The 25,855-nt window shown below is 38.9% G+C and overlaps 2 protein-coding genes across 2 annotated transcripts; both read right to left on the bottom strand.

Moving 5' to 3' along the window:
- Nucleotides 1–498: 498 nt before the first annotated feature.
- On the bottom strand, nt 499–25,273 carry LOC121995015 (cytochrome P450 704C1-like). The gene is made up of 7 exons (XM_042548873.1): nt 25,258–25,273; nt 24,962–25,215; nt 2,035–2,382; nt 1,747–1,962; nt 1,041–1,664; nt 769–972; nt 499–693 (listed from the first exon to the last, which is right to left on the bottom strand). The coding sequence occupies exons 1-7, from the start codon at nt 25,271–25,273 to the stop codon at nt 499–501; spliced, it is 1,857 nt and encodes a 618-aa protein (XP_042404807.1).
- LOC121996856 (CDGSH iron-sulfur domain-containing protein NEET-like) lies at nt 25,198–25,855 on the bottom strand. The gene is made up of 2 exons (XM_042550995.1): nt 25,504–25,855; nt 25,198–25,431 (listed from the first exon to the last, which is right to left on the bottom strand). The coding sequence occupies exons 1-2, from the start codon at nt 25,710–25,712 to the stop codon at nt 25,332–25,334; spliced, it is 309 nt and encodes a 102-aa protein (XP_042406929.1). The 5' UTR covers nt 25,713–25,855; the 3' UTR covers nt 25,198–25,331.

Here is a 25,855-nt window from a genome sequence, read left to right as displayed (position 1 = left end):
TGTAATCCACATTAATGTAATAAAAGTGAAGGATTTATGACAAATATTGGATGTTTCAAATAATTCACATATTTATTGAGTTTCACAAAAAAAATTTAATTATATTTGAAAATGACTTATAAATTTTGATATTATCATTCTTCATTGTCCATAGGTCTTAGTTGTCTTTTCGATAAGACAAATACACATTTTGATCGTCCGTGAGGAGTCTATATTTCCGATTTTTTCTGATAATTAATAATAATTTTTTATAAGATCAAATGGATCAAATAGTTATATACTTATTATTGGCTAAAAAAATTAGAAGACAAATATATATATAATCCTTGAGTAATATAAAAATTTAATTTTATGAATTTGCCCAAACTCGTTTTAAAAACTAGTTTTGTAATTGACAGGCAGGGAATAGTTAGAATCATTCATTTCCAAAAGATAAACACTGCTAGTTTTTTAATTTAAAGGCGAACTATTCTTTTAACTTACTTTTGCAGACACACTTCATTCAGATGTTCTTTGTCTCGAGGACACCTGAAGATAAAGACCTTGATCAATTCGAAGCGTGGCCATGGTTTTGTAGTGGACAACCTTCTCCTCATCACTGAGCTTGAACTGAAAGAAGTAGAGAAGAACTGCTGCAAATGTCTTCATCTGTCTGTAGGCAAATTCTCTCCCCAAGCAGATTCTTGGACCAGCCTGAAACACATGCACAAGAGTTGGATGTTTTGTTACCTGTTTCTCCAACTCTACAAGGGTCAATGAATTATTCACCTGAAATGCTACAAATTTAAATGGACTTTCAGGCTGGAAGATCCCTTCATCATCGAGCCATCTTTCCGGCCGAAAACTTTGGGCATCCTCGCCCCATAGATACTCCATTCTACCCATCGCATAGGGCTGAAAAAACACAATATCGCCTTTGCTCACATTGTAGCCTCCCGGTAAAATGTCATCTGAGAAGCAAACCTTGTTTTCCTGCAGTCGAACAAAAGAATTCTCATTAAGATCGTGCCATTTCGGCTAATTGTAGCACTTAAACTCACTAGAGGAACTGCGGGGAAGAGCCTAAGTGTCTCGGTGAGGGAAGCATGAAGATAGTGGAGATTGTTGATGGATTCATCGTTTATGTTCCGCGAAAACTCAACAAAGTCTGTGCACTCTTTAGTTTCGAGTAGCACTACTCGCTTCACTTCTTGATGTATCTTCTCTTGCACTGACGGGTCCTTGCAGATCAAGTAGAAGAACCAAGCGAGCGAGCCGGCCGTGGTATCTTTTCCGGCGATGACAAAGCTCAGAATTATGTCTCTCAGATATCGCGTATCCATTGTCGTCGTCTGATTCTTGATCTCTTCCAAGAACTTTGACAGAATGTCTTCTCTCTTTTCCTGATGAGCATTGGCTATTTGGTTGAACCTGATGTCCATCACTTTGTACACGAATTCATCGATCACTTTGAGATTTTTCTTGAGAGCTGCCTCTGTTCCAACTCCCAAAAATCTCATGATCCTCCAGAAGGCATGCACATACCTCAACAGGGTGAATTCGTTTGCTGTATCCAATGCTTCGGCGAACTCGACAGCGTCCTGATTCGAACCACCCAGGCAATCCAACTCGAACCCGAACGCGATCTTGAAGATGGAGTCCATGGTGGATTTCATCAGGAGATCCTGTTGGGGCTCTCGAAGCTTAGTTTTAGGCATGAATAGGTTAAAATTAATTAATGTATGAGAAATTAAAGAAAAAGCTTGCCTGCATATCGAACTGCTCATTGGAGTTGGCATAGGCAGAGAGGATTCTTGCGAGCTTGGAAGAACTATTTCTGAAAATGGCACCACTGAAATCTCTCAAGGATTTGGTGGAGAAGTTGAAGCTCGCGAGCTTCCGCTGGTGGTGCCACTTATCGCCGTCGACGGCAAATATGCCATCTCCGAACAAATCGCGCAGATTTCTGTAGTTGTGCAATCCCTGCATTAACCAGATCATTAAGTCAGTTAATGATGAACGTAACATTTCTGGTGCTTACTTAAAAAGGGATACCTTGCCGTAGTTGTTGAAGTTGGTCTTGAGTATGTACTCGACGACGGCGGGGTCGGTGGTGAAATGCTGCCCGCCAAAGGGCGAGAGCAACCGGTAGTTCTTGTGGAGGCGCGACAGCTCTGTGTGGTAGTCGTGAAGCCTATGGAAGTTGAGGAACTGGTGAAAGATGGTGCCCACCACCGGGGGAAGCAGTACTTGCCTCCTCTTCCAGCCGCCGCCTAAGAAGAGGAAGAAAAAGAAGGCGGGGATAGCAGCGAGCAGCAGAAACCCAACCGCCGAAGCGGCAGCAGCAGCGACCAAAGCTGCCATGAAGAAGGGGAGCCGATTAAGGGTGGTGAGCAAGTAACACTAACAATCAGGGATATAAATAAAACAGGACGAAGATTTTGAAGGGTGTGCATACATTGTAATTCATATTTATACTATTAGCAAATGAGAAGAGAAAGGCACGGCACGAATGTCAGGTTTTTTTAATCAGGTTTATAAAATTAAAAAAAAAAAAAAACTCAACAAGCAAGTTTGAGATTTTTGGTTAAGAGTAATTATGAAAAATTAAACCTATTTTTTTTTCTATGAGAAATAGAGCCAATGATTAATGACATTCAAAACAATTTCAAAATGACTTACTTCATCTGTGAATTATTTTAGCAATAAATTTAATTTTATAATGTTTTATTTCTAGTGAGTGATAATTCTTTTCTTATATAAACTAAACTGACTAGATTGGGCAAGACTTAAATATTTTTATTAGGTAGTAACTACTAAGACTACTATTTTTATAATTTTTTACACCGGTATTTATAAAAAAATAATTTAATTATTTATATTAGATATTAAATTGATAAAATAAATATTACACTTAATCTTAACCAAAAGGTCATCCATAAATTGGGTAAGAGTTAACGAACTTCCCTTATAAAAAAATAATTTAATATCATATTTGATCTTAGTAAAAAAAAATCGATAAAAATATACTTTTTAATATCTCCAGTCCAAGGTATTTATAGAAGCTTTTCTGTTTGCCAATTCTAAGATGTTGGACTAAAGAGAACTCTAGATTTCTAATTGATTAATGAGAAATTTTTTTAATAAAATGTCGGAGTCTCGAATTCTAGATCCTTGATTGATTAATGAAAAAAATTTATAATAATATATCGCAGCTGAGTCTTGAACTATAGATCCATAATTGATGTGTTTGTGAAAATTACTAATAAATTTAAAATTATTGTAGGTGTTAAAAGAAAAAAAAAATGATATTAACATAATTTCATCAAAATTAGTTAGTAAGGGCATATTCTTAATAAAATATTAAGATACAAATTTTCAATAAAATTGTTAACAAATTATTATTTTAAAAATAAATATAAAAATACAAATGTTATAATTAAATTAAAATTTATAAGTTAATTAAATATTAAATAAAAATTATAAATTAAATTAAATTAAAAATCATAAATTAATTAATATATCAATTAAAATTATAAATAAATTAAATTAAAGATCATAATTAATTAAAATATAAAATAAAAATTATATAGAGATATTAAATAATAAATAAATAAAAATATGTGATTTGTAAGTTGAGCCTATAAAAAGTTGCATGGAGGTTTTTTTTATTATGATGAGAATAGTAGATTTTTATATTGTTGATATGGTATTGATGTAATATATTAGAAATAATAAAAACTCATTTAAAAAACACATGCACAAGAGTTAGATGTTTTGTTACCTATTTCTTCAACTCTACAAGTTGATAAGTGAAGGTAAGTCACCAGAGGAGAGAGTTCTGGTGAGGATGAGTGCAAGTTTGGACTTTAGTGTTGGGATCTTGACATTCGTTAGAGGGGGGTGAATAGCGTCTCACCCAAATCGTCGCTTCCTACACTTGTTAGTGCACAACAGAAACAAAAATACTAACAAACAAAAACAAAGCTAACCCTAGAAAACAATAAACAAGAAGCAAACCCAATGACACGTTGTTTAACGTGGTTCAGAGATGAAACTCCTACTCCACGGTTGTCCGTAAGGTGGATGATCCCGATCCGTCGGTGGATGACTCCCTGGAAAACCTCCGGCTAGCTCGTGTAGCTCTTTGTGGGTGGAGAAACCTCGCCACAAACTCTCACCAAGGACTCTTGAGAAGCTAGGGCACTGGTAGACTACTAATAGAAGTTAACCACCTCTATTTCGTCAACCTTAACCAAGCTTCCAATGCTTGGTTATATAGGCCATAAGTTAGAAAACCCCGCCTACCAGTCGACTGCCAAAACATGCAGTGACTGCCCTTCGTGGAAATTCGACCGTTGCAGCCCAACGGCTCGATACCAACTCTCTGTTCGCTCCCAGTCGACTGCACCAGTCGACTAATGAAACCACCAGTCAACTGCTACAGTACTACTACAGTAACGCTACAGTACTACTACAGTAAACCCTAATTCTAGGATTTTACCCCAAGTACATTCACTCATCACTCGTTCTCACCCGGCCAACCTAGACCTAGCCTTCTAGCCTCCTTCATCAGCCTTGCGTCCCTCGGATGCCTCCCCATCCTTCATGTCTTGCCTTCTGGAGCTTCCATCGGCCTTGTCATTGTTATCGGGTCTTCCTTTGCCAAGAGGTCGCGCCTCCGGAACTTCATCCATTGCCAAGTCACACTTGGACTTACGTTGCCAAGACTACATGCTTGGACTTACACCGCTAAGACTCATCCTTGGACTTTCCTCCTTTGTCAAGATCACACTTGGACTTTCCTTGTTGTACCTGTATCCTGCACACTCACAATGCATATCAAATACAACAATAATCCTAACTTAAACCTTTGCTCAAACATCAAAACTTAAGGTACCCAGATTGCTCCAGCAATCTCCCCCTTTTTTATGTTTGGCAACCCGTTTAAGTTAGGGAAACAATATAGCAATAATAATGCAAATAAATATACAATCTACACATGCATAAATCATGGAACCTAATCCTAGGCTCCCCCTTCACCTAAGCTCCCCCTTCACCTAAGCTCCCCCTTGAGCTAGGATTTCTTGTAAAGATAAATTTCTCCCCCTTTGCTAACAAATGAGCAATCGCTTCCCCTTCACCTAAGCTCCCCCTTGAGCTAGGATTTCTTGCAAAGGTATGTAGGTTTCCCACTTAAACTTAAATTTCTCCACCTTTACCATACATTAAAAAGAGCTCCAACAATATCCCAATTATTGCACTCTTTGACCTCTAATGACCATAAACATCATGTATTAATCCCCCATAAGATTACATACATGTTCACCACTCTTTTGTTCATTTTCTAATGCTAAAAAATATTTTCAGATCATATCAGTCGACTGCTATAAGTACCAATCGACTGACATCATTAAAATGAGCTTACAGAGACATTCTGTGCTCATGAACAGTGCTACCAGTCGACTGGCCTCGTCAAAAATAAGCTTACAGAGGTCCTCTGTGCTAAAAATTACTGTTACCAGTCGATTGGTAACTGTACCAGTCGACTGGTACTCTTTTTGGGCAAAAATCAGCCTTTTATCCACTTTCATAAATGCGCCAAAAATTCCACAGACCTTCAAAAAAATCCAAATTTTGTGGAGAGGTCTATTTTATCCATGTCTACTTGGGAAAATATATATAAAAATATATTTATCATAGATCCCAAGATTGACACAAAATTCAAAACTAGCTAAATGGTTCAATTGAACATTAACCTAAAGTCCTAGTTTTGACTTCCTTTTGATGTATCTGCCCATACTAAACCATAATGCATTCCTAGCATTAGTTTATATGACATCTATATATAAAAAACTAATTTTCATGCAATATGAACTCAATTCACATTTCAATGCATGAAATACATCCCAATTGTGTCAACCCACCATGTTAGAAACTTAAGTCCATCTCCTAACCACTTGGTACATTTGATAACCCATCTACCATGGGTCCCAAAGGCTCTTCCTAACCTTAGGAATCTTAACCTTAGTCACCTCCCTTGGTGACTCATCCATTATGGCTAGGCCACTTCGGTGCACCTCGGGTGACACTTGGCCTACAAAACTCACCTTCTTAACCTTAGACACATTGTCTTTGGTTAATTTCTTCTTGTCCTTAACCTTGGGCATCCCATCCTTGCCATAATTATATGCCACCCTAGCATATTCCTTCTTATTGACCTTGGATGACGCTCCCTTGTCCTTGGTCACACCTCCCTTACCAATGTTATGTGCTACCTTAGCACTTGACCTCCTTTTAGTCTTGGAGGGACCTAATTTGACATTTTTGGGTCTTTGACCACCCAAATACATGTCAAGTCCTTTAGGTCCAATAATGAACCTCTCTAGGACTTTCTCCATTTCCTTAAGCTTTCTCTTCAAGGCTTGATTTTCCAATTCTAGGGTTCTAACCCTAGAATCAACATGTCCATCATATACATTCCTAGACCTACTCTTCCTAGGCATGTGTCTCCCCTTCTTGGGATTAATGCTTAGGTTTTCACCCACTTTCCTTCCCTTAGGCAAAGTGGTTTGGGTCTTATTAGGTCTACCCTTAGTGTATGATTTCTTAGGGTTATCTACCATGTTAACCCTATTTCTATCATTATACCTAAATCCATGATTATGCTTAGGTAAATAATCTACATTATTTCTAACAAGCATATAAGAATTGGAGATTGGATTAAAAGTTCAAAATAGGGATTACCTTCCCTTTTACCTTTGAAGCTCCCCCTTGACTTGTGCTCCTCTTATTTTCCCATTTCTTCAAGTGCGCCAATTTCTTGAGCTCTCATCTCCTTGGGCACTTTGTGTGGTAGTGACCCCACTCACCACATGTAAAGCACCTAATGTGCTTCTTCTCATTCTTCTTCCTACAACTCATATTAGTTTCTAAATTAACTTTAGTGAGTTTAGGGTTTACCTCCTTTACCTTCTTGAGCGAAAGACACCTACTCTTGTAGTGCCACATCTTACCACACTCAAAGCATTTGATGTGATCCTTTGTGCTCTTCTTGGTAGTTGAGGTGGAGGGTTGAGCTTCCAAGATCTCCTCTTCCTTGGATTGCTCTTCTTCCTCTTCACTTGAAGATGTGGACGGTTCCACTTCTTCCTCCCTTGAAGATGTGGATGATACCTCCTCATCTTCCTTCCCCTCCTCGGATGTTGAGCTCATGTCAACATTCGATTGGTCCTTCTCTTCTTGGACCAATGTGTCCTTCTCCTTAGGTTTATTCTCTTCTTGGATTTGTGTAGGACTCTCATGAAGCGTAATTACCTTTTTCTAAAGGTCACTTGCATTCTCGTATTCACCTACATTCAATATTGCATTAGGAGGTAATAAATTAATTAAAATTCTAGTTTCCTCCTTGTCTGTCTCCGATTGCTCTCTTTGCTCATCGGTCCAATATCGACGTCGGAGACGCTTTCCCTTTTTGTCCGTTGGAGCTTTAAACGGTTCCTCCAACGTAATCCATTGGTTCCAATTCATTTGGAACCACATCTCCATGCGCTTCCTCCAATAGTCGAAGTCCTCGCGCTCGTATAGAGGTGGGATTCGGATGTCCCATCCGAGAGGTCCCTCCGACTCCATCTTCTTCCTCTAGTCGCTCTCTTGGCGATTAGTCCAACAAGAGCTCACCTAGCTCTGATACCACTTGTTGGGACCTTGACGTTCGCTAGAGGGGGGTGAATAGCGTCTCACCCACCCGTTTGTTAAACCCAAAGCTAAACATGAATCTAACATAAGTTAAATCAAACTCTAAAATTCAACTTAACACATCTCACAAAATGATAGGATTCCATTTATTGAAAATATAGATCAGATGAGATAAATAAGGATAAAAATTTAAATTAAATAAAATTAAATCAAAATAAATTACAACTAAATTAAATTAAAATAAATTAAACTTAACTTAAAAATTAAAATCAAACAAAACTTAATTAAAATTTAAAATTCAAATTAAACTTAAAATTAATAAAATTAAAATTAAATAAATTTCGAATTAAATTTAAATTTAAATTTAAATTTAAATTTAAATAAAATTAAAATTACATTCAAATTAAATTTAAATTTACATTTAAATTATTTTAAAAATCCTTTGAAAATATTTTAATAATTCCTTTAAAAAAATTATTTAAAAATCCTTTAAAAATATTTTTAAAATTATTTTAGAAATTATTGTAAGAAATCCTTTAAAAATATTTTAAAAAGTATTTAAAAAATATTTTAATTTAAAAATTATTATCTTGAAAACTTAGTTAAAATTTAAACACTTAGCTAAAACCCAAAAACTTAATTAAAACTTATACTTAAATTAACACATTAATGAAATCGTATACTTAAAGTTTAATTAATTAAATTAATCTTAATTATATAAATAATTAAATCAACTTCAATTTAATTAAACTTAAAACTGAATTAAATAATTAATAAATAAAACTTAATTGAATTAAACTCAAAATATTAATTTAAACTTAACTTTAATTAACTAACCTAATTTGATAATTTAGGATAATCTTAGTTAAAGCATTAACTTAATTAATACCCTAATTTAAACTAAGTATTATTAATCCAAGACAAATAATTAATTATACTAGAAATTAATTAATCAATTCATACTTAAATTAATTACAATGTATTCCTTAATTTAACTTAACTGTAATTAAACCTAACTTAATACCATTAAAACTTAAATAATATTCAATATTGATAAGAAATAATCTAATTTAGTTTCAAGAAAACTATCAATCCAAAAATAAAACTTACTGAATACACTTAAATCGAACTTACGAATTCGAACTTAACTTATCTTTAAACATTAGTAACCTAAGAAGAAAATTAGGAATATTAGACTAGGACTCTTATTCTAAATTTTCAAATGATTTATAAATTCTAAGAAAAATTTTTACTTATATTTTCTAAAAGTTCTTATCTTCTTAGTGTTTAAAAATTTATTTTGACCTTAGTCTAGATCAAACCCCTAGAAAACTTGATCCTATAGATCTAGGTAACAAGCATCTTATAAATATACTAGGTTTACCTTAATTGTGTTTTCAAAAATTTAGAATGCGTGAGATACATAGGCTTTTTACTTGAATTTCATATGTTTATATCAGTGCATCAATGGTGAAAAATACAAACAGTATATTGATCAAGTTAAGTAGTTCTTTTTCAGTAAATTTTTAACTGAATATTAGTACTTAACTTGACTAACCAAATGAACACTGTTATCTTCTAATAGTTAGTTAGTAACAAACAATTAGATATTTAAGGATAATTTTTAAATATAATTTTTAAATGAATATTTTTTTTTAATATCAGGTTAAGGGGGAGAATTTGCTTGGACAACTTAAAAAGTGTTTTGGAAATTATTTTCCATGTATTTATGAAACTTACATGAAAAATACTTAAAAAATACTTGTAAAAATATTTTATAAAATACTTAAAATATTTTTTAAAAAAATTTGTTGACAAAACTCCTTGAAAACTTGCTTTGAAAAATTTACCTTCAAAAGTTGCACTAAATTAATTTACCTAATCTTTGAGAAAAATATTTTACAAAAGACCTTTCAAAACTTGCTTTGCAAAAATTCTTACACTTTTTTAAATATCTATTTTGAAAAATCAAATGCAAGTGTCTTGAAGTTGCTTCAAAATACTTCGAAAGATGTTTTTGAAAACACTTTGAATTTTTTTTGAAAATTTTAGAAAACTCATGCAAAACTTATCCTTTCACTTTGAAAATTATCTTTAGCAAACCTTTTAGTTTGTTTAAAAGCTATTTTGAAAATATTTCCAAAGTTATTTTGCTTAGACAAATTTTTTGAAAACCTTTTAAAATATTTTACAAAATTCTTGTAATATTTTTATAAAAACATGTTTTGAAATCTATCTTGAAAACCAGTTTCTAAACTTCTTTAATAATTTAGCTTTGCAAAAAATTTTATTTTAACAAATTCAATTTTCTAAGTTTTGAAACCATTCAAAAATTTTGAAATATCTTTCAAAATACTTTGGAAAATTTTCTTAATTCTTTCCTATAATAAACCTGTTGTTAGTGCAGTGAGCACTAGACGATTGAACCTATGTTTTGATAATGCCAAAGGATTCAAAGTTAAGTTGTCTTGTTATCTAACAAGTGTGATTGAGCTTGCAGGAAAATACTAAGTGTTCTTAGACAAAAGTCCTAGTAGATATTAGGCAGGTGGAAAACCCTAGGTAGAGGTAACCCTAGGTCCTAGGGGTGGTAATCCTAGGTTATAGAAAACCCTAGAGGGAGATAACCCTATGTAAAATACCGAAAAAGGGCAAATAGCCATAAGGGAATCTTTTAGAATTTTTAGAAATTTTCTAAGAATTTTTCGGAGACCGTATGGTGTAGGTTACGGGGATAGATATTGAGCCCCGGGAAAGCCTGTTTAGGCTACCCCATTTAAACGAGTAAAAGTTTGATTTTTATTTTTCCTTTTCCTTTTCTTTTCCTTTTATTCTTTTCCTCTGTTTCCTTCGCGTGCCCTACATCCTCACCCGACGTCGATTTCCTCCCTCCCCACTGCGTCGAACGTTGTCTCCTCATATCCCCCCAAACCGACGCCGTAAACGATTCTTCTTCTTCCCCCGATTACAAAGCCCTCTCCTCATCCCCGAGCCGATCGCCTTTCCCTTGCGACGCCACTGCCCTAGCCTCTCCACCGCCGCACCCCCCCCTCTTTACTCTTCCCCTTCATTGAGCTCGCACCACAACCGACGTTGTTAGAGTTGTTAGGATCGACGGTCGCGGCTAGAGAAGGGGGGTGTGAATAGCCGACCCCAAATTTGCGTTTCTTTCAACAAATCAAGTTAGCGCAGCGGAAAAATAACAACAGAAACGTAAATGGAGAATTCAAACCTCAAGCACAGCGATGTAACGAGGTTCGGAGATGAAACTCCTACTCCTCGGCGTGTCCGTAAGGTGGATGAAGCCTATCAATCCGTCGGTGGATGAGACCCCGGAAAATCGGCTAATATGAACTCCTTCTGGGTGGAGAAACCTCGCCACAATAACTCTTGCAAACAGCAAGATAGAAGTACACAAAATACAAAGAAGCACAAGACAATATGAATGTAAAACAAACAAGCTTGCCTTCTCGTCTGGAGATCCGTTGATGAAGCAGCAGCTTCACGGATGCCAGCAGCAGGGAAGCTCACGCGAAGCTTCAAGAAGTACGAGCTCAGCAAAGCTCGCAGAAGGAACCTGGAAGAACTTGCAGAAGCAAGAAGGAGGTCCTGTAGAGTCGCTCGACTCTTTATATAGCTGAACCTGCAAACCTGTGAAGACAGAATAAGACACGAAGACTGAGATCTAGCCGTTGTCACTCACAACGGCTAGGCCTGGACCGATCAGGCTCCAACCTGATCGGTCTTGGGACCAATCAGGCTAAGCCTGGACCGATCAGGCTGATCGGTCCAGGAGGAGTCTGATCGGTCCCTGGACCGATCAGCCTTTCTCCTTCTTCTCTTCTGTTTGCTTCCTGATCGGTCTTCAGACCGATCAGATAATCCACAGAAGCATTCTGTTTGGTTACTGATCGGTCACCAGACCGATCAGCCGTATCACTGGATCGGTCCCCAGATCGATCCAGAGCTTGGTTTTTCCCCCAAGTCTCCCACACCAACATCCGGTCAACCTTGACCTGTTGGTACATCATGCTTAGCATCCGGTCACTCCCTTGACCTGCTAAGACTCCCCACCAAGTGTCCGGTCAATCCCTTTGACCCACTTGGACTTTTCTCTTCGTGCCAAGTACCCGGTCACTCCCTTGACCTACTTGACCTTCTCAACACCAGATGTCCGATCATCCTTGATCCATCTGGATTTTTCCTTGCCCGGCTTCACCCACCAGGACTTTCACCTAGCTTCACTCACTAGGGTTTTCACTTGGCTTCACTCACTAGGATTTCCAATCTGCCTGGCTTCACTCACCAGGACTTTCACCTAGCTTCACTCACCAGGATTTTCTATCTGCCTTCCTGGTCTAGAGAGCAAGCTACGGAGCCCTCTCTGACCTAGTCCGGAGAACGAGCTACCGAGCCCTCTCCGACTTCGACATCCGGTCCAGAGAACGAGCTACCGAGCCCTCTCCGACTCCATCAGGTCCAGAGAACGAGCTACCGAGCCCTCTCTGACCACAGTCCGGAGAACGAGCTACCAAGACCTCTCCGACTTCCACATGCCAAGCTTCCATACTTGGACTTCTCCGTGCCAAGTCCCTGCTTGGACTTTTCCCATGCCAAGCTCCCTGCTTGGACTTTCCCGTGCCAAGTCTCCATACTTGGACTTTTCCCGTGCCAAGCTCCCTGCTTGGACTTCTCGAAATAGATCAACTCAAGTCGGGTCAACCTTGACCAAGGGTTGCACCCACAACCTCCCAAGTTTTCCAATATTCTTATCAAACATCAAGATACAACTCTTCTATTCTCATCAAACATCAGAATAGAGCTTTTCTATTCTCGTCAAGCATCAGAATAGAACTTTTCTATTCTCGTCAAACATCAAAATACAACTCGAGTCAGGTCAACTCGAGTCAGGTCAACCAGGTCAACCTTGACCTAAGGTTGCACCAACAATCTCCCCCTTTTTGATGTTTGACAAAACCATAATCAAGTTAGGTTAAACTGATAACCTAACTTAGGTTTTCCAATGTTCTTCCTTGAACAGAATAGAACTTTCTCCCATTCTCTCCCTTTTTGACACACATCAAAAAGAGTGAATCAAGGTCAAGAGTTTCTTCCTAATGAAAGTCCCATACCTTTCATTGAAACTCTTAATTTCCCTCTTGATACTAAGGTCAACAATTAACTTAGTGATAATCCCATATCACTCAAGTCTTTAGGAGTAAAAACTCCCCCTAAAGGTCAAATCCCCCTTGACCATTGCACCAACAATGTCTTGGAGAGTTTCAAACCTTTAGAAATCTAAACCACTAACTTCCATAGCTGAAATTTCAGTCAACAGTCGAAAAATCAGCATTTGGCACGCTCTGATCGGTCACCAGACCGATCCACACTCTCCTGGATCGGTCCTGGTGACCGATCCACACTTTCCTGGACCGATCAGAATCCTCTCTGATCGGTCCACAAGATTGATATCAGAATTTCTGATTTTCCTCCCGAAATTCAGAAACTCCTAGAAAATTTCAGAAAATTTTAAAAATTGTAAAACTTTGAGAATACATTCCTCATAACATATACTATCAAGAAAAAATAGTTTTCTATGAAAATAACTTCCATTTTCAAATCTTGATACAAAGTTCAAAAGATTTTGAAATATCTCAAAGTTAATCAATCTTTGTATCAACTTACTCAATGATGAATGCTATCACTAGAAAAGCTTCATCAAGGTTTTTCAAATCAACTTTGAAATGATTTTAAACCATTTAATTTAGGACCACAATCTTAGGGCTAAATGTACATGACTTGTACACAAGCTTTCCCTATGATCCTCCATTTCGAATTAGGCTCATCTAGGTACAAGAACTATGCACCTTGATCCTAACTCATGATCCTCATATCTCACACACATCTAAGGTGTATCAAACACATCCAAGTCAATTTTGATGTGAGATATGGGTTTAGGTCATCTTAAGCTAAGTTCTCATGCATTTTCTAAATAACACTTTGATTTCCATATCAAATTGAGTTTTTTATCCTTAAATCAATTTAATTGATCATAAATGCAAGAGATGATGACATGACATAAAATAATATCATAAGTAAAAACATGTACCAGTGTCATGATGTCATGACATAAAGTATGAAACTTAAATAAGGCATGACATATAGCTAACCTAAGTATTATCATGACATTTCAAATGATAATAAAATAAATATGATGTCATGACATGGCATATGGCAAACAATATATGGCAAATAACATATAAAGGCATAGAAAATAACTAATTCTAGCTTTAGTTGTCATTTTTGATAATTTTGATCATTTTGCCATAAATTCTATATTCCTAAGTGTAATAGACCTAAAATCATATACTAAAGATTTTTAGATCACTATGTGCCAATTAGATTGACCCTAGAGAATTCCTCGAATATGGTTGGCACATGCTAATCACCTTAGAAATAATTTCTTAATCTTATTTTCAAGGCTTGATTACACCTTGAACATTCCTAAAGTGCCACCTTTTTCCATGATTAGGTTAACTACCTATTCAATTAAGGTTGGCACACCCTAATTCATCTAGCGTGATGGAATCACGCTCCTAGGAACCCAATACCTATTTGAGCTCATTGGGTTCACTAAATATTCACTAGGGATGACTTCCCTAGCAACCCTCCTAATGATCCTCCTAGGATTTAAAGCCTTGGTCATTTGAGACTCATCAAGATCAACTCTAGGGGTGACTCCCCTTGTGACCTTGGTGATGGTCTTCCTAGCCCTAGGTCTTGTTCCATAATCGAATGGAACATTATGGTAAGTGGGCTTGACCACTTGAGACTTAGGTTTGTGACTCAAACCTCTCATGTCCTTGGGCTTTGGTTTTTGACCCTTAGACCCTAAAGATGATTTCTCCAAATTCTTAAGGGTCTTTTCTAAAGTGTCAAGTCTTGACCTCAAGACTTGATTTTCCTTTTCTAATACCTCAAGTTTTAATTTGTCATTTTTCTTTGAGGTATTCCTAGGCATATGTCTAGTTGTTTTGGGATTTCTACCTAGGTTTTCCTTAACCTTAGATGAGTTAATTCTAGGGTTGGTTTTTCTAGTATTGTCCTTATCTAGGCTAATATGTTTGGCACCTAAGCACGTATATCGGTTACTATAGTTATCATGCTTATTATTATTGACAATGGCAATAAGGCTACTAGCATACATCCTACTAGAATTGCAAGAATGTGCCTTAGAGATTACCTTAGGGTTTGCCTTAGCTCCCCCTATAGACATGCTCGGTCTCTTGTCCTTGTGAGGTTGCCTCCCCCTCGGACATTGACTTCTATAATGTCCCCTTTGCTTGCATTGGAAGCACACCACGTGCTCCTTACCCTTGCGTATCGGGACTCCGACTTTCTTACCTTTGGCGCCGGTGGAGTCTTCCTAATCCTCTTTGGACATTTACTCTTGTAATGCCCAAATTCCCTACACTCAAAGCACATTATATGTAATTTACTTGAAAGTAAATTGCTTGAGTTACCTAGGGTTGAGGATGGTTGTATGCTTTCTTCTTCATCCCTTCCGGAAGTAGAGGCTTCTTCTTCTTGCTCCAATCTTGAAGAAGAACTCTCCTCCTCCTCTTCCTTAGATGTTGAGTAGCCCTCAACTTCTAATTCCTATCCTCCATGATGTGAGCTACTTGGCTCACTTGACTCCTCTTCATGACTTGAAGTGGAGCTCTCCTCATGGAACTTAGCCAAGTTGTTCCATAATTCCTTGGCATTGTTGTATCCACCTATCTTGCACAACATATCATTAGGTAATGAAAATTCAAGAATTTTCGTTACCTCATCGTTGATTACGGATTGGTGGATTTGTTCCTTCGTCCACTTCTTTTCCTTGAGAAGTTCTCCCTTTCTATCCACCGGAGGAATAAAACCTACTTGTACACAATTCCAATTTGCTAGGTTAGTCATAAGAAAATACTTCATTCTTACCTTCCAATACGCGAAGTCACAGCACTCGTAGAAGGGTGGTATCGTGATGTCTTCTCCGAGTCGATCCATTCTCTAGCTTGTGCTCCCCCGGGTGTTAATCCGACGAAGAGCAACCTTGCTCTGATACCACTTGTTAGGATCGACGGTCGCGGCTAGAGAGGGGGGGGTGTGAATAGCCGACCCCAAATTTGCGTTTCTTTCTACAAATCAAGTTAGCGCAGCGGAAAAATAACAACAGAAACGTAAATGGAGAATTCAAACCTCAAGCACAGCGATGTAACGAGGTTCGGAGATGAAACTCCTACTCCTCGGCGTGTCCGTAAGGTGGACGAAGCCTATCAATCCGTCGGTGGATGAGACCCCGGAAAACCGGCTAATATGAACTCCTTCTGGGTGGAGAAACCTCGCCACAATAACTCTTGCAAACAGCAAGATAGAAGTACACAAAATACAAAGAAGCACAAGACAATATGAATGTAAAACAAACAAGCTTGCCTTCTCGTCTGGAGATCCGTTGATGAAGCAGCAGCTTCACGGATGCCAGCAGCAGGGAAGCTCACGCGAAGCTTCAAGAAGTACGAGCTCAGCAAAGCTCGCAGAAGGAACCTGGAAGAACTTGCAGAAGCAAGAAGAAGGTCCTGTAGAGTCGCTCGACTCTTTATATAGCTGAACCTGCAAACCTGTGAAGACAGAAGAAGACACGAAGACTGAGATCTAGCCGTTGTCACTCACAACGGCTAGGCCTGGACCGATCAGGCTCCAACCTGATCGGTCCACACTGTCCCTGATCGGTCTTGGGACCGATCAGGCTAAGCCTGGACCGATCAGGCTGATCGGTCCAGGAGGAGTCTGATCGGTCCCTGGACCGATCAGCCTTTCTCCTTCTTCTCTTCTGTTTGCTTCCTGATCGGTCTTCAGACCGATCAGATAATCCACAGAAGCATTCTGTTTGGTTACTGATCGGTCACCAGACCGATCAGCCGTATCACTGGATCGGTCCCCAGATCGATCCAGAGCTTGGTTTTTCCCCCAAGTCTCCCACACCAACATCCGGTCAACCTTGACCTGTTGGTACATCATGCTTAGCATCCGGTCACTCCCTTGACCTGCTAAGACTCCCCACCAAGTGTCCGGTCAATCCCTTTGACCCACTTGGACTTTTCTCTTCGTGCCAAGTATCCGGTCACTCCCTTGACCTACTTGACCTTCTCAACACCAGATGTCCGATCATCCTTGATCCATCTGGATTTTTCCTTGCCCGGCTTCACTCACCAGGACTTTCACCTAGCTTCACTCACTAGGGTTTTCACTTGGCTTCACTCACTAGGATTTCCAATCTGCCTGGCTTCACTCACCAAGACTTTCACCTGGCTTCACTCACCAGGATTTTCTATCTGCCTTCCTGGTCTAGAGAGCGAGCTACCGAGCCCTCTCTGACCTAGTCCGGAGAATGAGCTACCGAGCTCTCTCCGACTTCGACATCCGGTCCAGAGAACGAGCTACCGAGCCCTCTCTGACCATAGTCCGGAGAACGAGCTACCGAGCCCTCTCTGACCACAGACCGGAGAACGAGCTACCAAGACCTCTCCGACTTCCACATGCCAAGCTTCCATACTTGGACTTCTCCGTGCCAAGTCCCTGCTTGGACTTTTCCCATGCCAAGCTCCCTGCTTGGACTTTCCCGTGCCAAGTCTCCATACTTGGACTTTTCCCGTGCCAATCTCCCTGCTTGGACTTCTCGAAATAGATCAACTCAAGTCGGGTCAACCTTGACCAAGGGTTGCACCCACAACCTCCCAAGTTTTCCAATATTCTTGTCAAACATCAAGATACAACTCTTCTATTCTCATCAAACATCAGAATAGAGCTTTTCTATTCTCGTCAAGCATCAGAATAGAACTTTTCTATTCTCGTCAAACATCAAAATACAACTCGAGTCAGGTCAACTCGAGTCAGGTCAACCAGGTCAACCTTGACCTAAGGTTGCACCAACAAGAGTGTATACTAAAAGCATAGTTTTTTGTAAACATTTATTTTGAAATAAAGAATCATATTGGTCAAATGTATACATTTATATGCTAAGTGTAGTTGTTCAATTAATTTATATTGAAAATAACATGGTGTGTGGTGTCACACACAGAAGATCATGTTATCAGTTCCTTATAAATTATATGTAACGACCACCCTTCTTACTATACTAAACTACTCTCTAAGGATGACCGTTACTTATCTACTAACTCTACTTAACCGGTGTGATCGAAACCACGAGGAATCCCTACCGAAAAATTTCGACAGAGTCTCCCCTGTACCGGTGACCATAAACAGAGATACATTCATATATACTTCAGCCACAGGCGGCTAGAACATGTATCAATCACCCATGCAGTTTAATAAGTGTCAAAAACTATAATATCTACTTATTACATAGAAACTCATCACAGCATGCAAACTAAAACACGAATAAACTCAATAGAAACATAGAATATAAAATACAGTCTCAATGACATCAACCATGAAGTACAACTCAATTACTTCACATCCACTAGACACGAAAACTCAAAACTTTCCAGTTCTCTCCCACAGTCCTGACATCACACACCACCCGCACCACCTTGTCACCTCCCTTGCTATATCATTTCCTTTCCTTTATCTGCAGTAAGAGGAAATGCAATCTATAAGAAAAATTTGCTTAGTAAGCGCTATCTAACTTACAAAAACATGAATATGCATGTATACAAGAAAAACTAGAAACTGAATGCTCTAAAAGAAAATAAAGCATAAATATAACTGCATCATGTTTAAATGTGGTGAAACTAGAAATAAATCTGCTCATGCATAATCAATAGTAAAGCACTATAAACTGCATACTCATGATATACAAGAATAAATTGCATGCTAGTAGATAAATCTAATCATGCTCAATAAACTAATCAGGAAACAAATAAAACTAATACTGCATGCTAGAATTCAAAAGAACTAAACTTACTGATTCTAAGCATATGTGAAACTTGTTTCATTTGTTCCAAATCTTATACTTTATTACTTCAAAACAATAATAAAGTTCTTCTTGGTTAAAAACTCATACTTTAATACTTAAAAAATAATAATCAACTTCTTTCTTAGGCCCAGGCTTAGTACCAATGCGCGCTCCCTAATAGAGACTGTGATAGCTAGTCATCAGTCCTACGAGGGTAAAGACCTTGGTCTTACCAGGGCCAAGACCTTGGAATTGGTCACCTAGATTTGTTTAACGACAACCTCGGAAGTCGGGTACCAGCCTCTCTAAAGTAAAATACTTATTATCTTTTATTACTTCTTCTTTAAATGTCTTGACATTTTAACAAGCACCTTGTGTGCTAAAATTTCTAAAGTCTTGACTTTGGGAATCTACTTAAGGTCTTGACCTTTTTCTTTCTTTTCTTTATCTTTCTTATACTTGTTCAAGTAAAATACTAGTCTATTCCAACATGCTACAACAGATTTAAAACCAAGGAAAATAAATCTGAAATCTTTAGGCATGCTACAGCAGAAATAAATCAAAGAAGAAAAATCTGCATTCTTAAAAAAAAACTGCATACACTTAGGGAGTAGCTGTTCAATCTTGTTAAAGTAACGAAGTAACTAAAACTGCAATGCTAATAACAGGGCTGATCATGTTTGTTAAAATAGCAAAGAAAACTAATACTATGTACTTAGATTAAAGGCTGTTCGTGCCCTCTAAATAGCACAAAAAGGTCTAACAGAAAATGCTAAACATATGGTTGTTCGTGCCCATTAATGGCACAAAAAGATCTAAACAGAAAATGCTAAACATAGGGTTGTTCCAACTAGTTAAGAAAGCATAAGAAACTAAATCTGAAACTGAAATCTTATACTTAGATACAAGGTTAACAAAAGGAAAACTAAAGAGAACTAAATCTGAAACTTGAGCACGAAGAGGAAAACTAAAACTACAAGGTTACAAGGTTTACATTTTCTAAATTGTAACCTAGCTAAACAAAACACAGTTGCTTTGTGTTTACTAAAAGACTTATAATGATTATCGAGATTTTTTTCAAGAATATCCCAGCGGTGCTTGGGGAATGATTACAGTTAACCTGCATCAAGATGGATCTGCCAATTCTAAAGTTTGAACAAAGAAGATGCATATGTGTAGATATTGTATTCTTCACAGAAGGATTTTGTTAAGATTTTTAAAGTACACGGCAGCAAAACCTTAACCATCCATCTAATTGTAACACCTTCACAGCTTAACCCTAATTCAAAACCTAAACAAATTCCTCTCTTGTAACCCTAATGAAGCTCACGGCAGCAACATGGCAGCAAGTTCACAACATGCTTCAAAAATCAAAGATACAAGGAAACATCAATCGAAATCCGGAACCACCCTTACCGTAGGTGAGTAAGCGACTTACCCTTCGTGTCCTTGAACTCACAGCCGAAGAGGGAGATCTAGGGTTCGAGTGAAGCTTCAAATCTCGGTCTCCGCTTGTGCTCACGGCTCCGCCTCAACGAGAGAACCTTGTACTGGTGAAGAACCTCCAGAGAATCCCCTCACCGGCCGCCGGAACCGTGCCCTAGCTGCGGTCCTGTTTCGCCCGAAAGAAAAATCGCCGACGCACGCAGAAGAGAAGAGGTTTAATCGAGAGAAAATTTCCTCTCCTTAACTTATCCTTTAATACCTAGGTTTATTTTCGGTTTCTAAAATATCGCTTAACTACTATTGGTTTCGGTTTTCTTCAAGAAACAATCGCTTGCTCACTTGGTCAGCCTGGACAGGTAAAGGCCTGGCTAAGTCGGAGGTCGCCGGGTCGAGCTTCGGCTCGACCATTTTTCTGCAACCTTTTTAAACCTAAGGTATTTCTGTATCAATTAGAACTTATATACATCTCGTTCCATAATCGTTCACGAAACACTTGTGGAACAGTTGGCTAGCTAGGTTCGGTTAAGGTTTGGTTCGGGTCCGAGGTCTTCGGTTCGAATCTCAGCTTGGATATTTTTTTGTCAAAACTTCTTTCGTTTAGTATAAATACCAAACGACCTCCAAAAATTGCATAAAAATACTCTAAAAATCTCTAGAATATTTTAAAAGTATTTCCAAATATTTTTAAGGACATTTAGAACTTGAAATAGGGAAAATTGGGTCGTTACATTATAAATATTAGCTCATGAATAAAATGGATAGGAACAACCCATTGGAATAGTCATAGTACACTCTGAGTAAAATAGTAATTTGGTATTAGTTTATCTTACCTATAAAATTACACTAGTACACTCTGAGTGTATTGAGCAGGATCATTTAAGGTAGTTTCTTTTTATACTGACTGTATAAAAGAACAAGACCTTTGTTATTATGGAAGTGTGTGCTCTAAATCCTGATATATTAACAAGTGCATATATTTAGTATTTATTTCTTTAATTTATCAAAGGGCGTGATTTAGTTCAATAAATCAACAGGGCCGATAAGTTGGGAAATAATATTATTTATAGTGTATGTTGTTGATTATAGAAGGAAACTGTGCCCTAGGAATCTAGGTTGATGATGCCCCCAAGATGAGCTCACAAGGATTGTCATGTAAATCCTGCAGGTGGACTTAGTCTGACATGACGACAATGTTGAGTGGTACTACTCTTGGAGCTAGATATTAATTGAGTTGTCAGTAACTCAATTAATTAGTGGACATTTGATATCTTAAACACAGGGAGATTAACCCACTCGTGATAAGAAGGAGCCCATATAGTAATATGGGATTGGTGTAGTAGTTCAATAATAACTCTTTAGTGGTATGAGTTATTATTGATGAACTCGAGTTGGGCGTTCGGGGTGAACACGGGAAGCTCAAGTACATCGGGAGACCAAAACCAATTCCTTCTCTCGGTCCCTGTCGTAGCCTCTTATTTATAAAGTCTTATACTCACCTAAACCCAACTTCTTACCCACCTTAAGGTGGCCGGCCAAGTCTAGCTTGGAGCCCAAGCTAGGGTCGGCCAAACCAAGGAGAGATGGGTTCAAGTAGGTGGTCGGCCCTAGCTTGAAGCCCAAGTAGGTGGATGGCCACAATAAAAATAAAAGGGATTTTAATTTTAAAATCTTTCCTTATGTGGAAGCCATGATTTAAAAGAGAGTTTTAAAATTAAAATTTTCCTTTTATAGTTTCTATAAAAGGATTAAGAGAAAGGTTTGATATTTTTCCTTATTTGTAGTTAAAAGGAGATCTTGGTGAGTACAACTTCTCCCTTATCTTCAGTTATGCATTGTTATATTACTTCAGGAGACTGTACGCATATTTATTACCGTTGGTTATTATTTACTATGCATGTCAACTTAGTATTCGCTGAGAAGTTGAGTCACCCCATTGATATTACCATTTCAGGTTAATGCTATCAGGAGGTTCCAGTCGCTAGTCCCCCACCACTTCGCGTCGCGACGAGTTTGCACATTTTGGTTTTTGGTTTTACTTGGTATATTTAATATATATATGATGTATGATGGCATTTGAGGATTTTCATTGAGTTTTGATCTACTGCACATCTTTTTCCGCTGCGTTATTTTCTCTGTTGTGGTTTTAAGTTTTCCGTTGTGTAGTGGAGTAGGTGGCTTTCAAATGTAAATTGCATGGTTGTGACAGTCAGAGGCTAAAATATATAAACTGCATGGATTGCTTATTGTATTTCATTATATATGTTCCGACCGTGTTGGTCGAGGTATGTGTGGCCCTGAGGGCATTGTAGTAAAGTCTCAGATTGTCACTCGTACAGGGGAGATACTACCGAAATTTCTTCTAGCAGGAACTACCTGGGGCATGACACCCTAGGTCCTAGGGGGTGGTAACCCTAGGTCCTAGTGGGTGGTAAACCTAGGTTATAGAAAACCCTAAGGGGAGGTAACCCTAGGTCCTAGGGGATGGTAACCCTAGGTTATGAAAAACCCTAAGGGGAGGTAACCCTAGGTCCTAGGGGTGGTAGCCCTAGGTGGAAATTTTTGGCGAGTCGTGTACTTTGGGTGAAATCCTATAGTCGGGGACTCTAGGTGAAAATCCTGGTGGTCACGGACTAGGTGAAAGTTTGGACGGATCATGGAGCAGACGTCCAGCATGAAGAGTTGAAGTCTCAGGCATTGAGCAAAAGTCCAATCGGTATGGAAGACCAGTCTGGCAACAAGTAACTTCTCCTGAGAGGAGTAGGTGAGGGCGCGTTCCCCGTTGAGGGAATAGTAGGTGTCGGTTCGACCTAGGATTTTTGGAGGAAATCTGAAAGTCAGAACCGGACAGTTCAGAGGCTGTCAAAAGTTATTCTTTCATATTGCTTTATTTTCTATTTGTTTAAGCCTATTTTGCAGGAGACAAACACTTTTTGTAGGGTTAGATTCGCCTTGATCGATCGGTCGAATGTCCGGATTGATCGACTGAACACTCAAACAGAAGGATCAAATTTCCAGCGAACTGATTGGGTTCAACCAACGAATCGGTCGACCGAACCTAGGATTCAGTCAATTGAACAGTGGATAGACATCGATGTGGTCGAGCTGAGTTGATCGGACCAAATAAGTTGGGGATCGGTCGACCGAACGATAGGATAGGTTAATCGAACAAAGACTCTTATCCGAGCAGGAGCTTGTGGATGAGAAGCTAGGCAAGTTTAGAGGGTTCGATCAACCGAACACTTGGATTGGTCAACCGATCGACTTTGAGTCAAAGACTGATCCCGAGATTAGTGGATCTGGATCAGGTTTGACTCGACTATAAAAGGAGGGTCGATCAACAGCTTCGGACTACACTAACAACACATTCAGAATGATCATCTTACGTGCACGCTGCTTCGGAACAACTCAACAACGCCTAACTACTGCTCCGACAATCAATGAACTACTAATCATTTGTTGTCGGTACACTTTGTTTTTGTTAATACTTGTACTTGCAGATTTGTAAAACCTTTTCGGATCTATAGTGATTGTCCAACGAAAGCAATCAACGATCGCGAGCCTTAGAGTAGGAGTCGTCACAGACTCCGAACCAAGTAAAAGAAATTGTGTTAGCATTGCTTTTGTTTTACTTGTTCTTTATTCCGCTGAATTATTCAGTGTTATTTGAAAAATGCAAAAGTCACGATCAAACCTGTAAGTGTGTTTATACTCACTTAGAAAAATTTCTTACTTGCTTTGTTTACTTGAGCATTTAGATCACATACTTTTGTACACTTGTGCATTATATTTTTTTTATGAATGCCAAAGAGGAGAGTAGGAGATTAAGTTAGAAAAAGAATGTGAAAAAGAATAGATGATCAAGAGAAGAAACAAAGAATAGATTTATGCACATCAAGTTATTCTATGCATTATTTTTCTCTAACTACATTTGTATGCACTTGTTTTTCCTAACTTTAATTCAGATTGTCATTAAATTAAAAAGAGAGAGATTATTGGTGTAATTTATACTAACGGTCCGACTTAAATTTTGATAAATGACAAGTGAGTTAAGTCAAGTATTTTTATAATCTAATACATTTACCGAGCATGCAGGGATTGACGGGTCTAGGAGACTTGACATTAAGAAGAAACCTAACTAAGTCTGAGGACCTGATAGTTGGTGTGAAGCCTAGATAGGTCAAAGGGCCGACTTGATATTTGGCGAGAAGTTCGGTTGGGTCCGTAGGGTTTGATAGCTGGTCGAAGTCCAGTTGAATTTGCGGACCAGACAATTGGCGAGAAGACCTGGTGGGTCGAGAGCTAATAAATAGACTGCAAGTTGGTAAGTGAGGGTAAGTCACTAGAGGAGAGAATTCTAATGAGGATGAGTCTAAGTTTGGACTTTAGGCACTGGTCCAGTTTAGATTTATTTTGAATCCCTAAACTAAGACCCTGACTAGTTCTTGATATTGAAAAGACATGAACTAATTATTACTACTTATTATTATTGTACTAACCTTATTTTATAGGTTAAATATTTTTTGTTAGAGTAACACTTTTTGCAGGGCAAAGAGAGTATAAAAAAGGCTCAGATGAATAACACAAATGCCTTCCAAATAAGATGGAAGACGTCTTAAATATTGTTCATGGAATGCAACTTCAGGAACACACATTGACGACACGGTATCACAGCTTCAGTTTGATCGTTCTAACCTTGGAATTATCTCTTTGATGCGCTAGTTAGCATCTGCGATGCGGATCTTAAGAGGATTGGACGAAGAGCCGTCGTGAGAGGAGTAGAAGATGCGCGCATCTTTTTCCAGCATATGGATTATGGAAGAAGCATTTCGGGCTGCAGAAAAGGGAAGAAAGGATTTCTTCGGCGGCGACGATATCGGTTACCTGGACATCGCGCTGGGTTAGCGGTTGGGGAGGATTAGGGCGGCCGAGAAGTTTGTGGGCTTCAAGCTCCTGGACGAGGAGAAGACCGCCGCGCTTGGCGTTGTGGGCGGAGAGTTTCTGCGCGAGCGAGGCCGTGAAGGGTTTGAAGCCGGAGACGGCGAGGCTAATGGACCTCAACAACAGGTTGATTCGATCCACGGTGAGATGTGCAGGTCGAATTGGTGGAGCATTCAATGTGGCAATAAAAATTGGTACTAACCAGATTTATTTTTCCACGAGAAAGATACAGATCATACTTGACAAAATAGACATCGATTGCTTCATTCGTTTGCAAATATCAATCAATCTTCTGACAGGACACATGCTTTGTCTACTTCTTAACGAGGAGCGGGCCGACGTTGTCGCCGGTAGCCTTGTTGTGCTTGACGTGGCTGCCGTCGCAGAGCGGGAACGTGCCCGATCTCCAGCACCTGACAAGACAGATCTCAGCAAGATCGCTTGCTACGGAGAGAGGGAGAGAGAAATAGGGAGGGGGTGCGTACCGGCAGTAAGCCGTGAGGGGCTTGGTGAGCTCGGCGACGACGACGGAGTCGACGACCTTATCCTCGTTCTTGCGGACGTCAGGGTTGATTCCACCTACGGCGTGGACAGTGAAGGCGGCGGCGAAACGGCGGCGGGGAGTGGGGCGGACCTCAAGCGGGGAGGAGGGAAGACGGGCTACTGTGGTGGCGAGCATCAGCGACGACGCCATGATCGGGTGACGGCTTCTAGGGTTGAAGTGGGAGGCGGTAGTAGGTAGGTGGCTGAGCTGCGAAGGCGTTAGGGCTTGTGGAGAACACAAAATGGTTAGAGGATTGATCGATTAGCTTAGGGAGCAACGGAAGGTGGTGGCAT

The sequence above is a fragment of the Zingiber officinale genome, chromosome 6A (genome assembly GCF_018446385.1).
Source record: "Zingiber officinale cultivar Zhangliang chromosome 6A, Zo_v1.1, whole genome shotgun sequence".
In the NCBI taxonomy this organism is placed as follows: Eukaryota; Viridiplantae; Streptophyta; class Magnoliopsida; order Zingiberales; family Zingiberaceae; genus Zingiber; species Zingiber officinale.
Note: the sequence above shows the minus strand (reverse complement) of the source record. Positions and strands in the feature narration are given on the sequence as shown.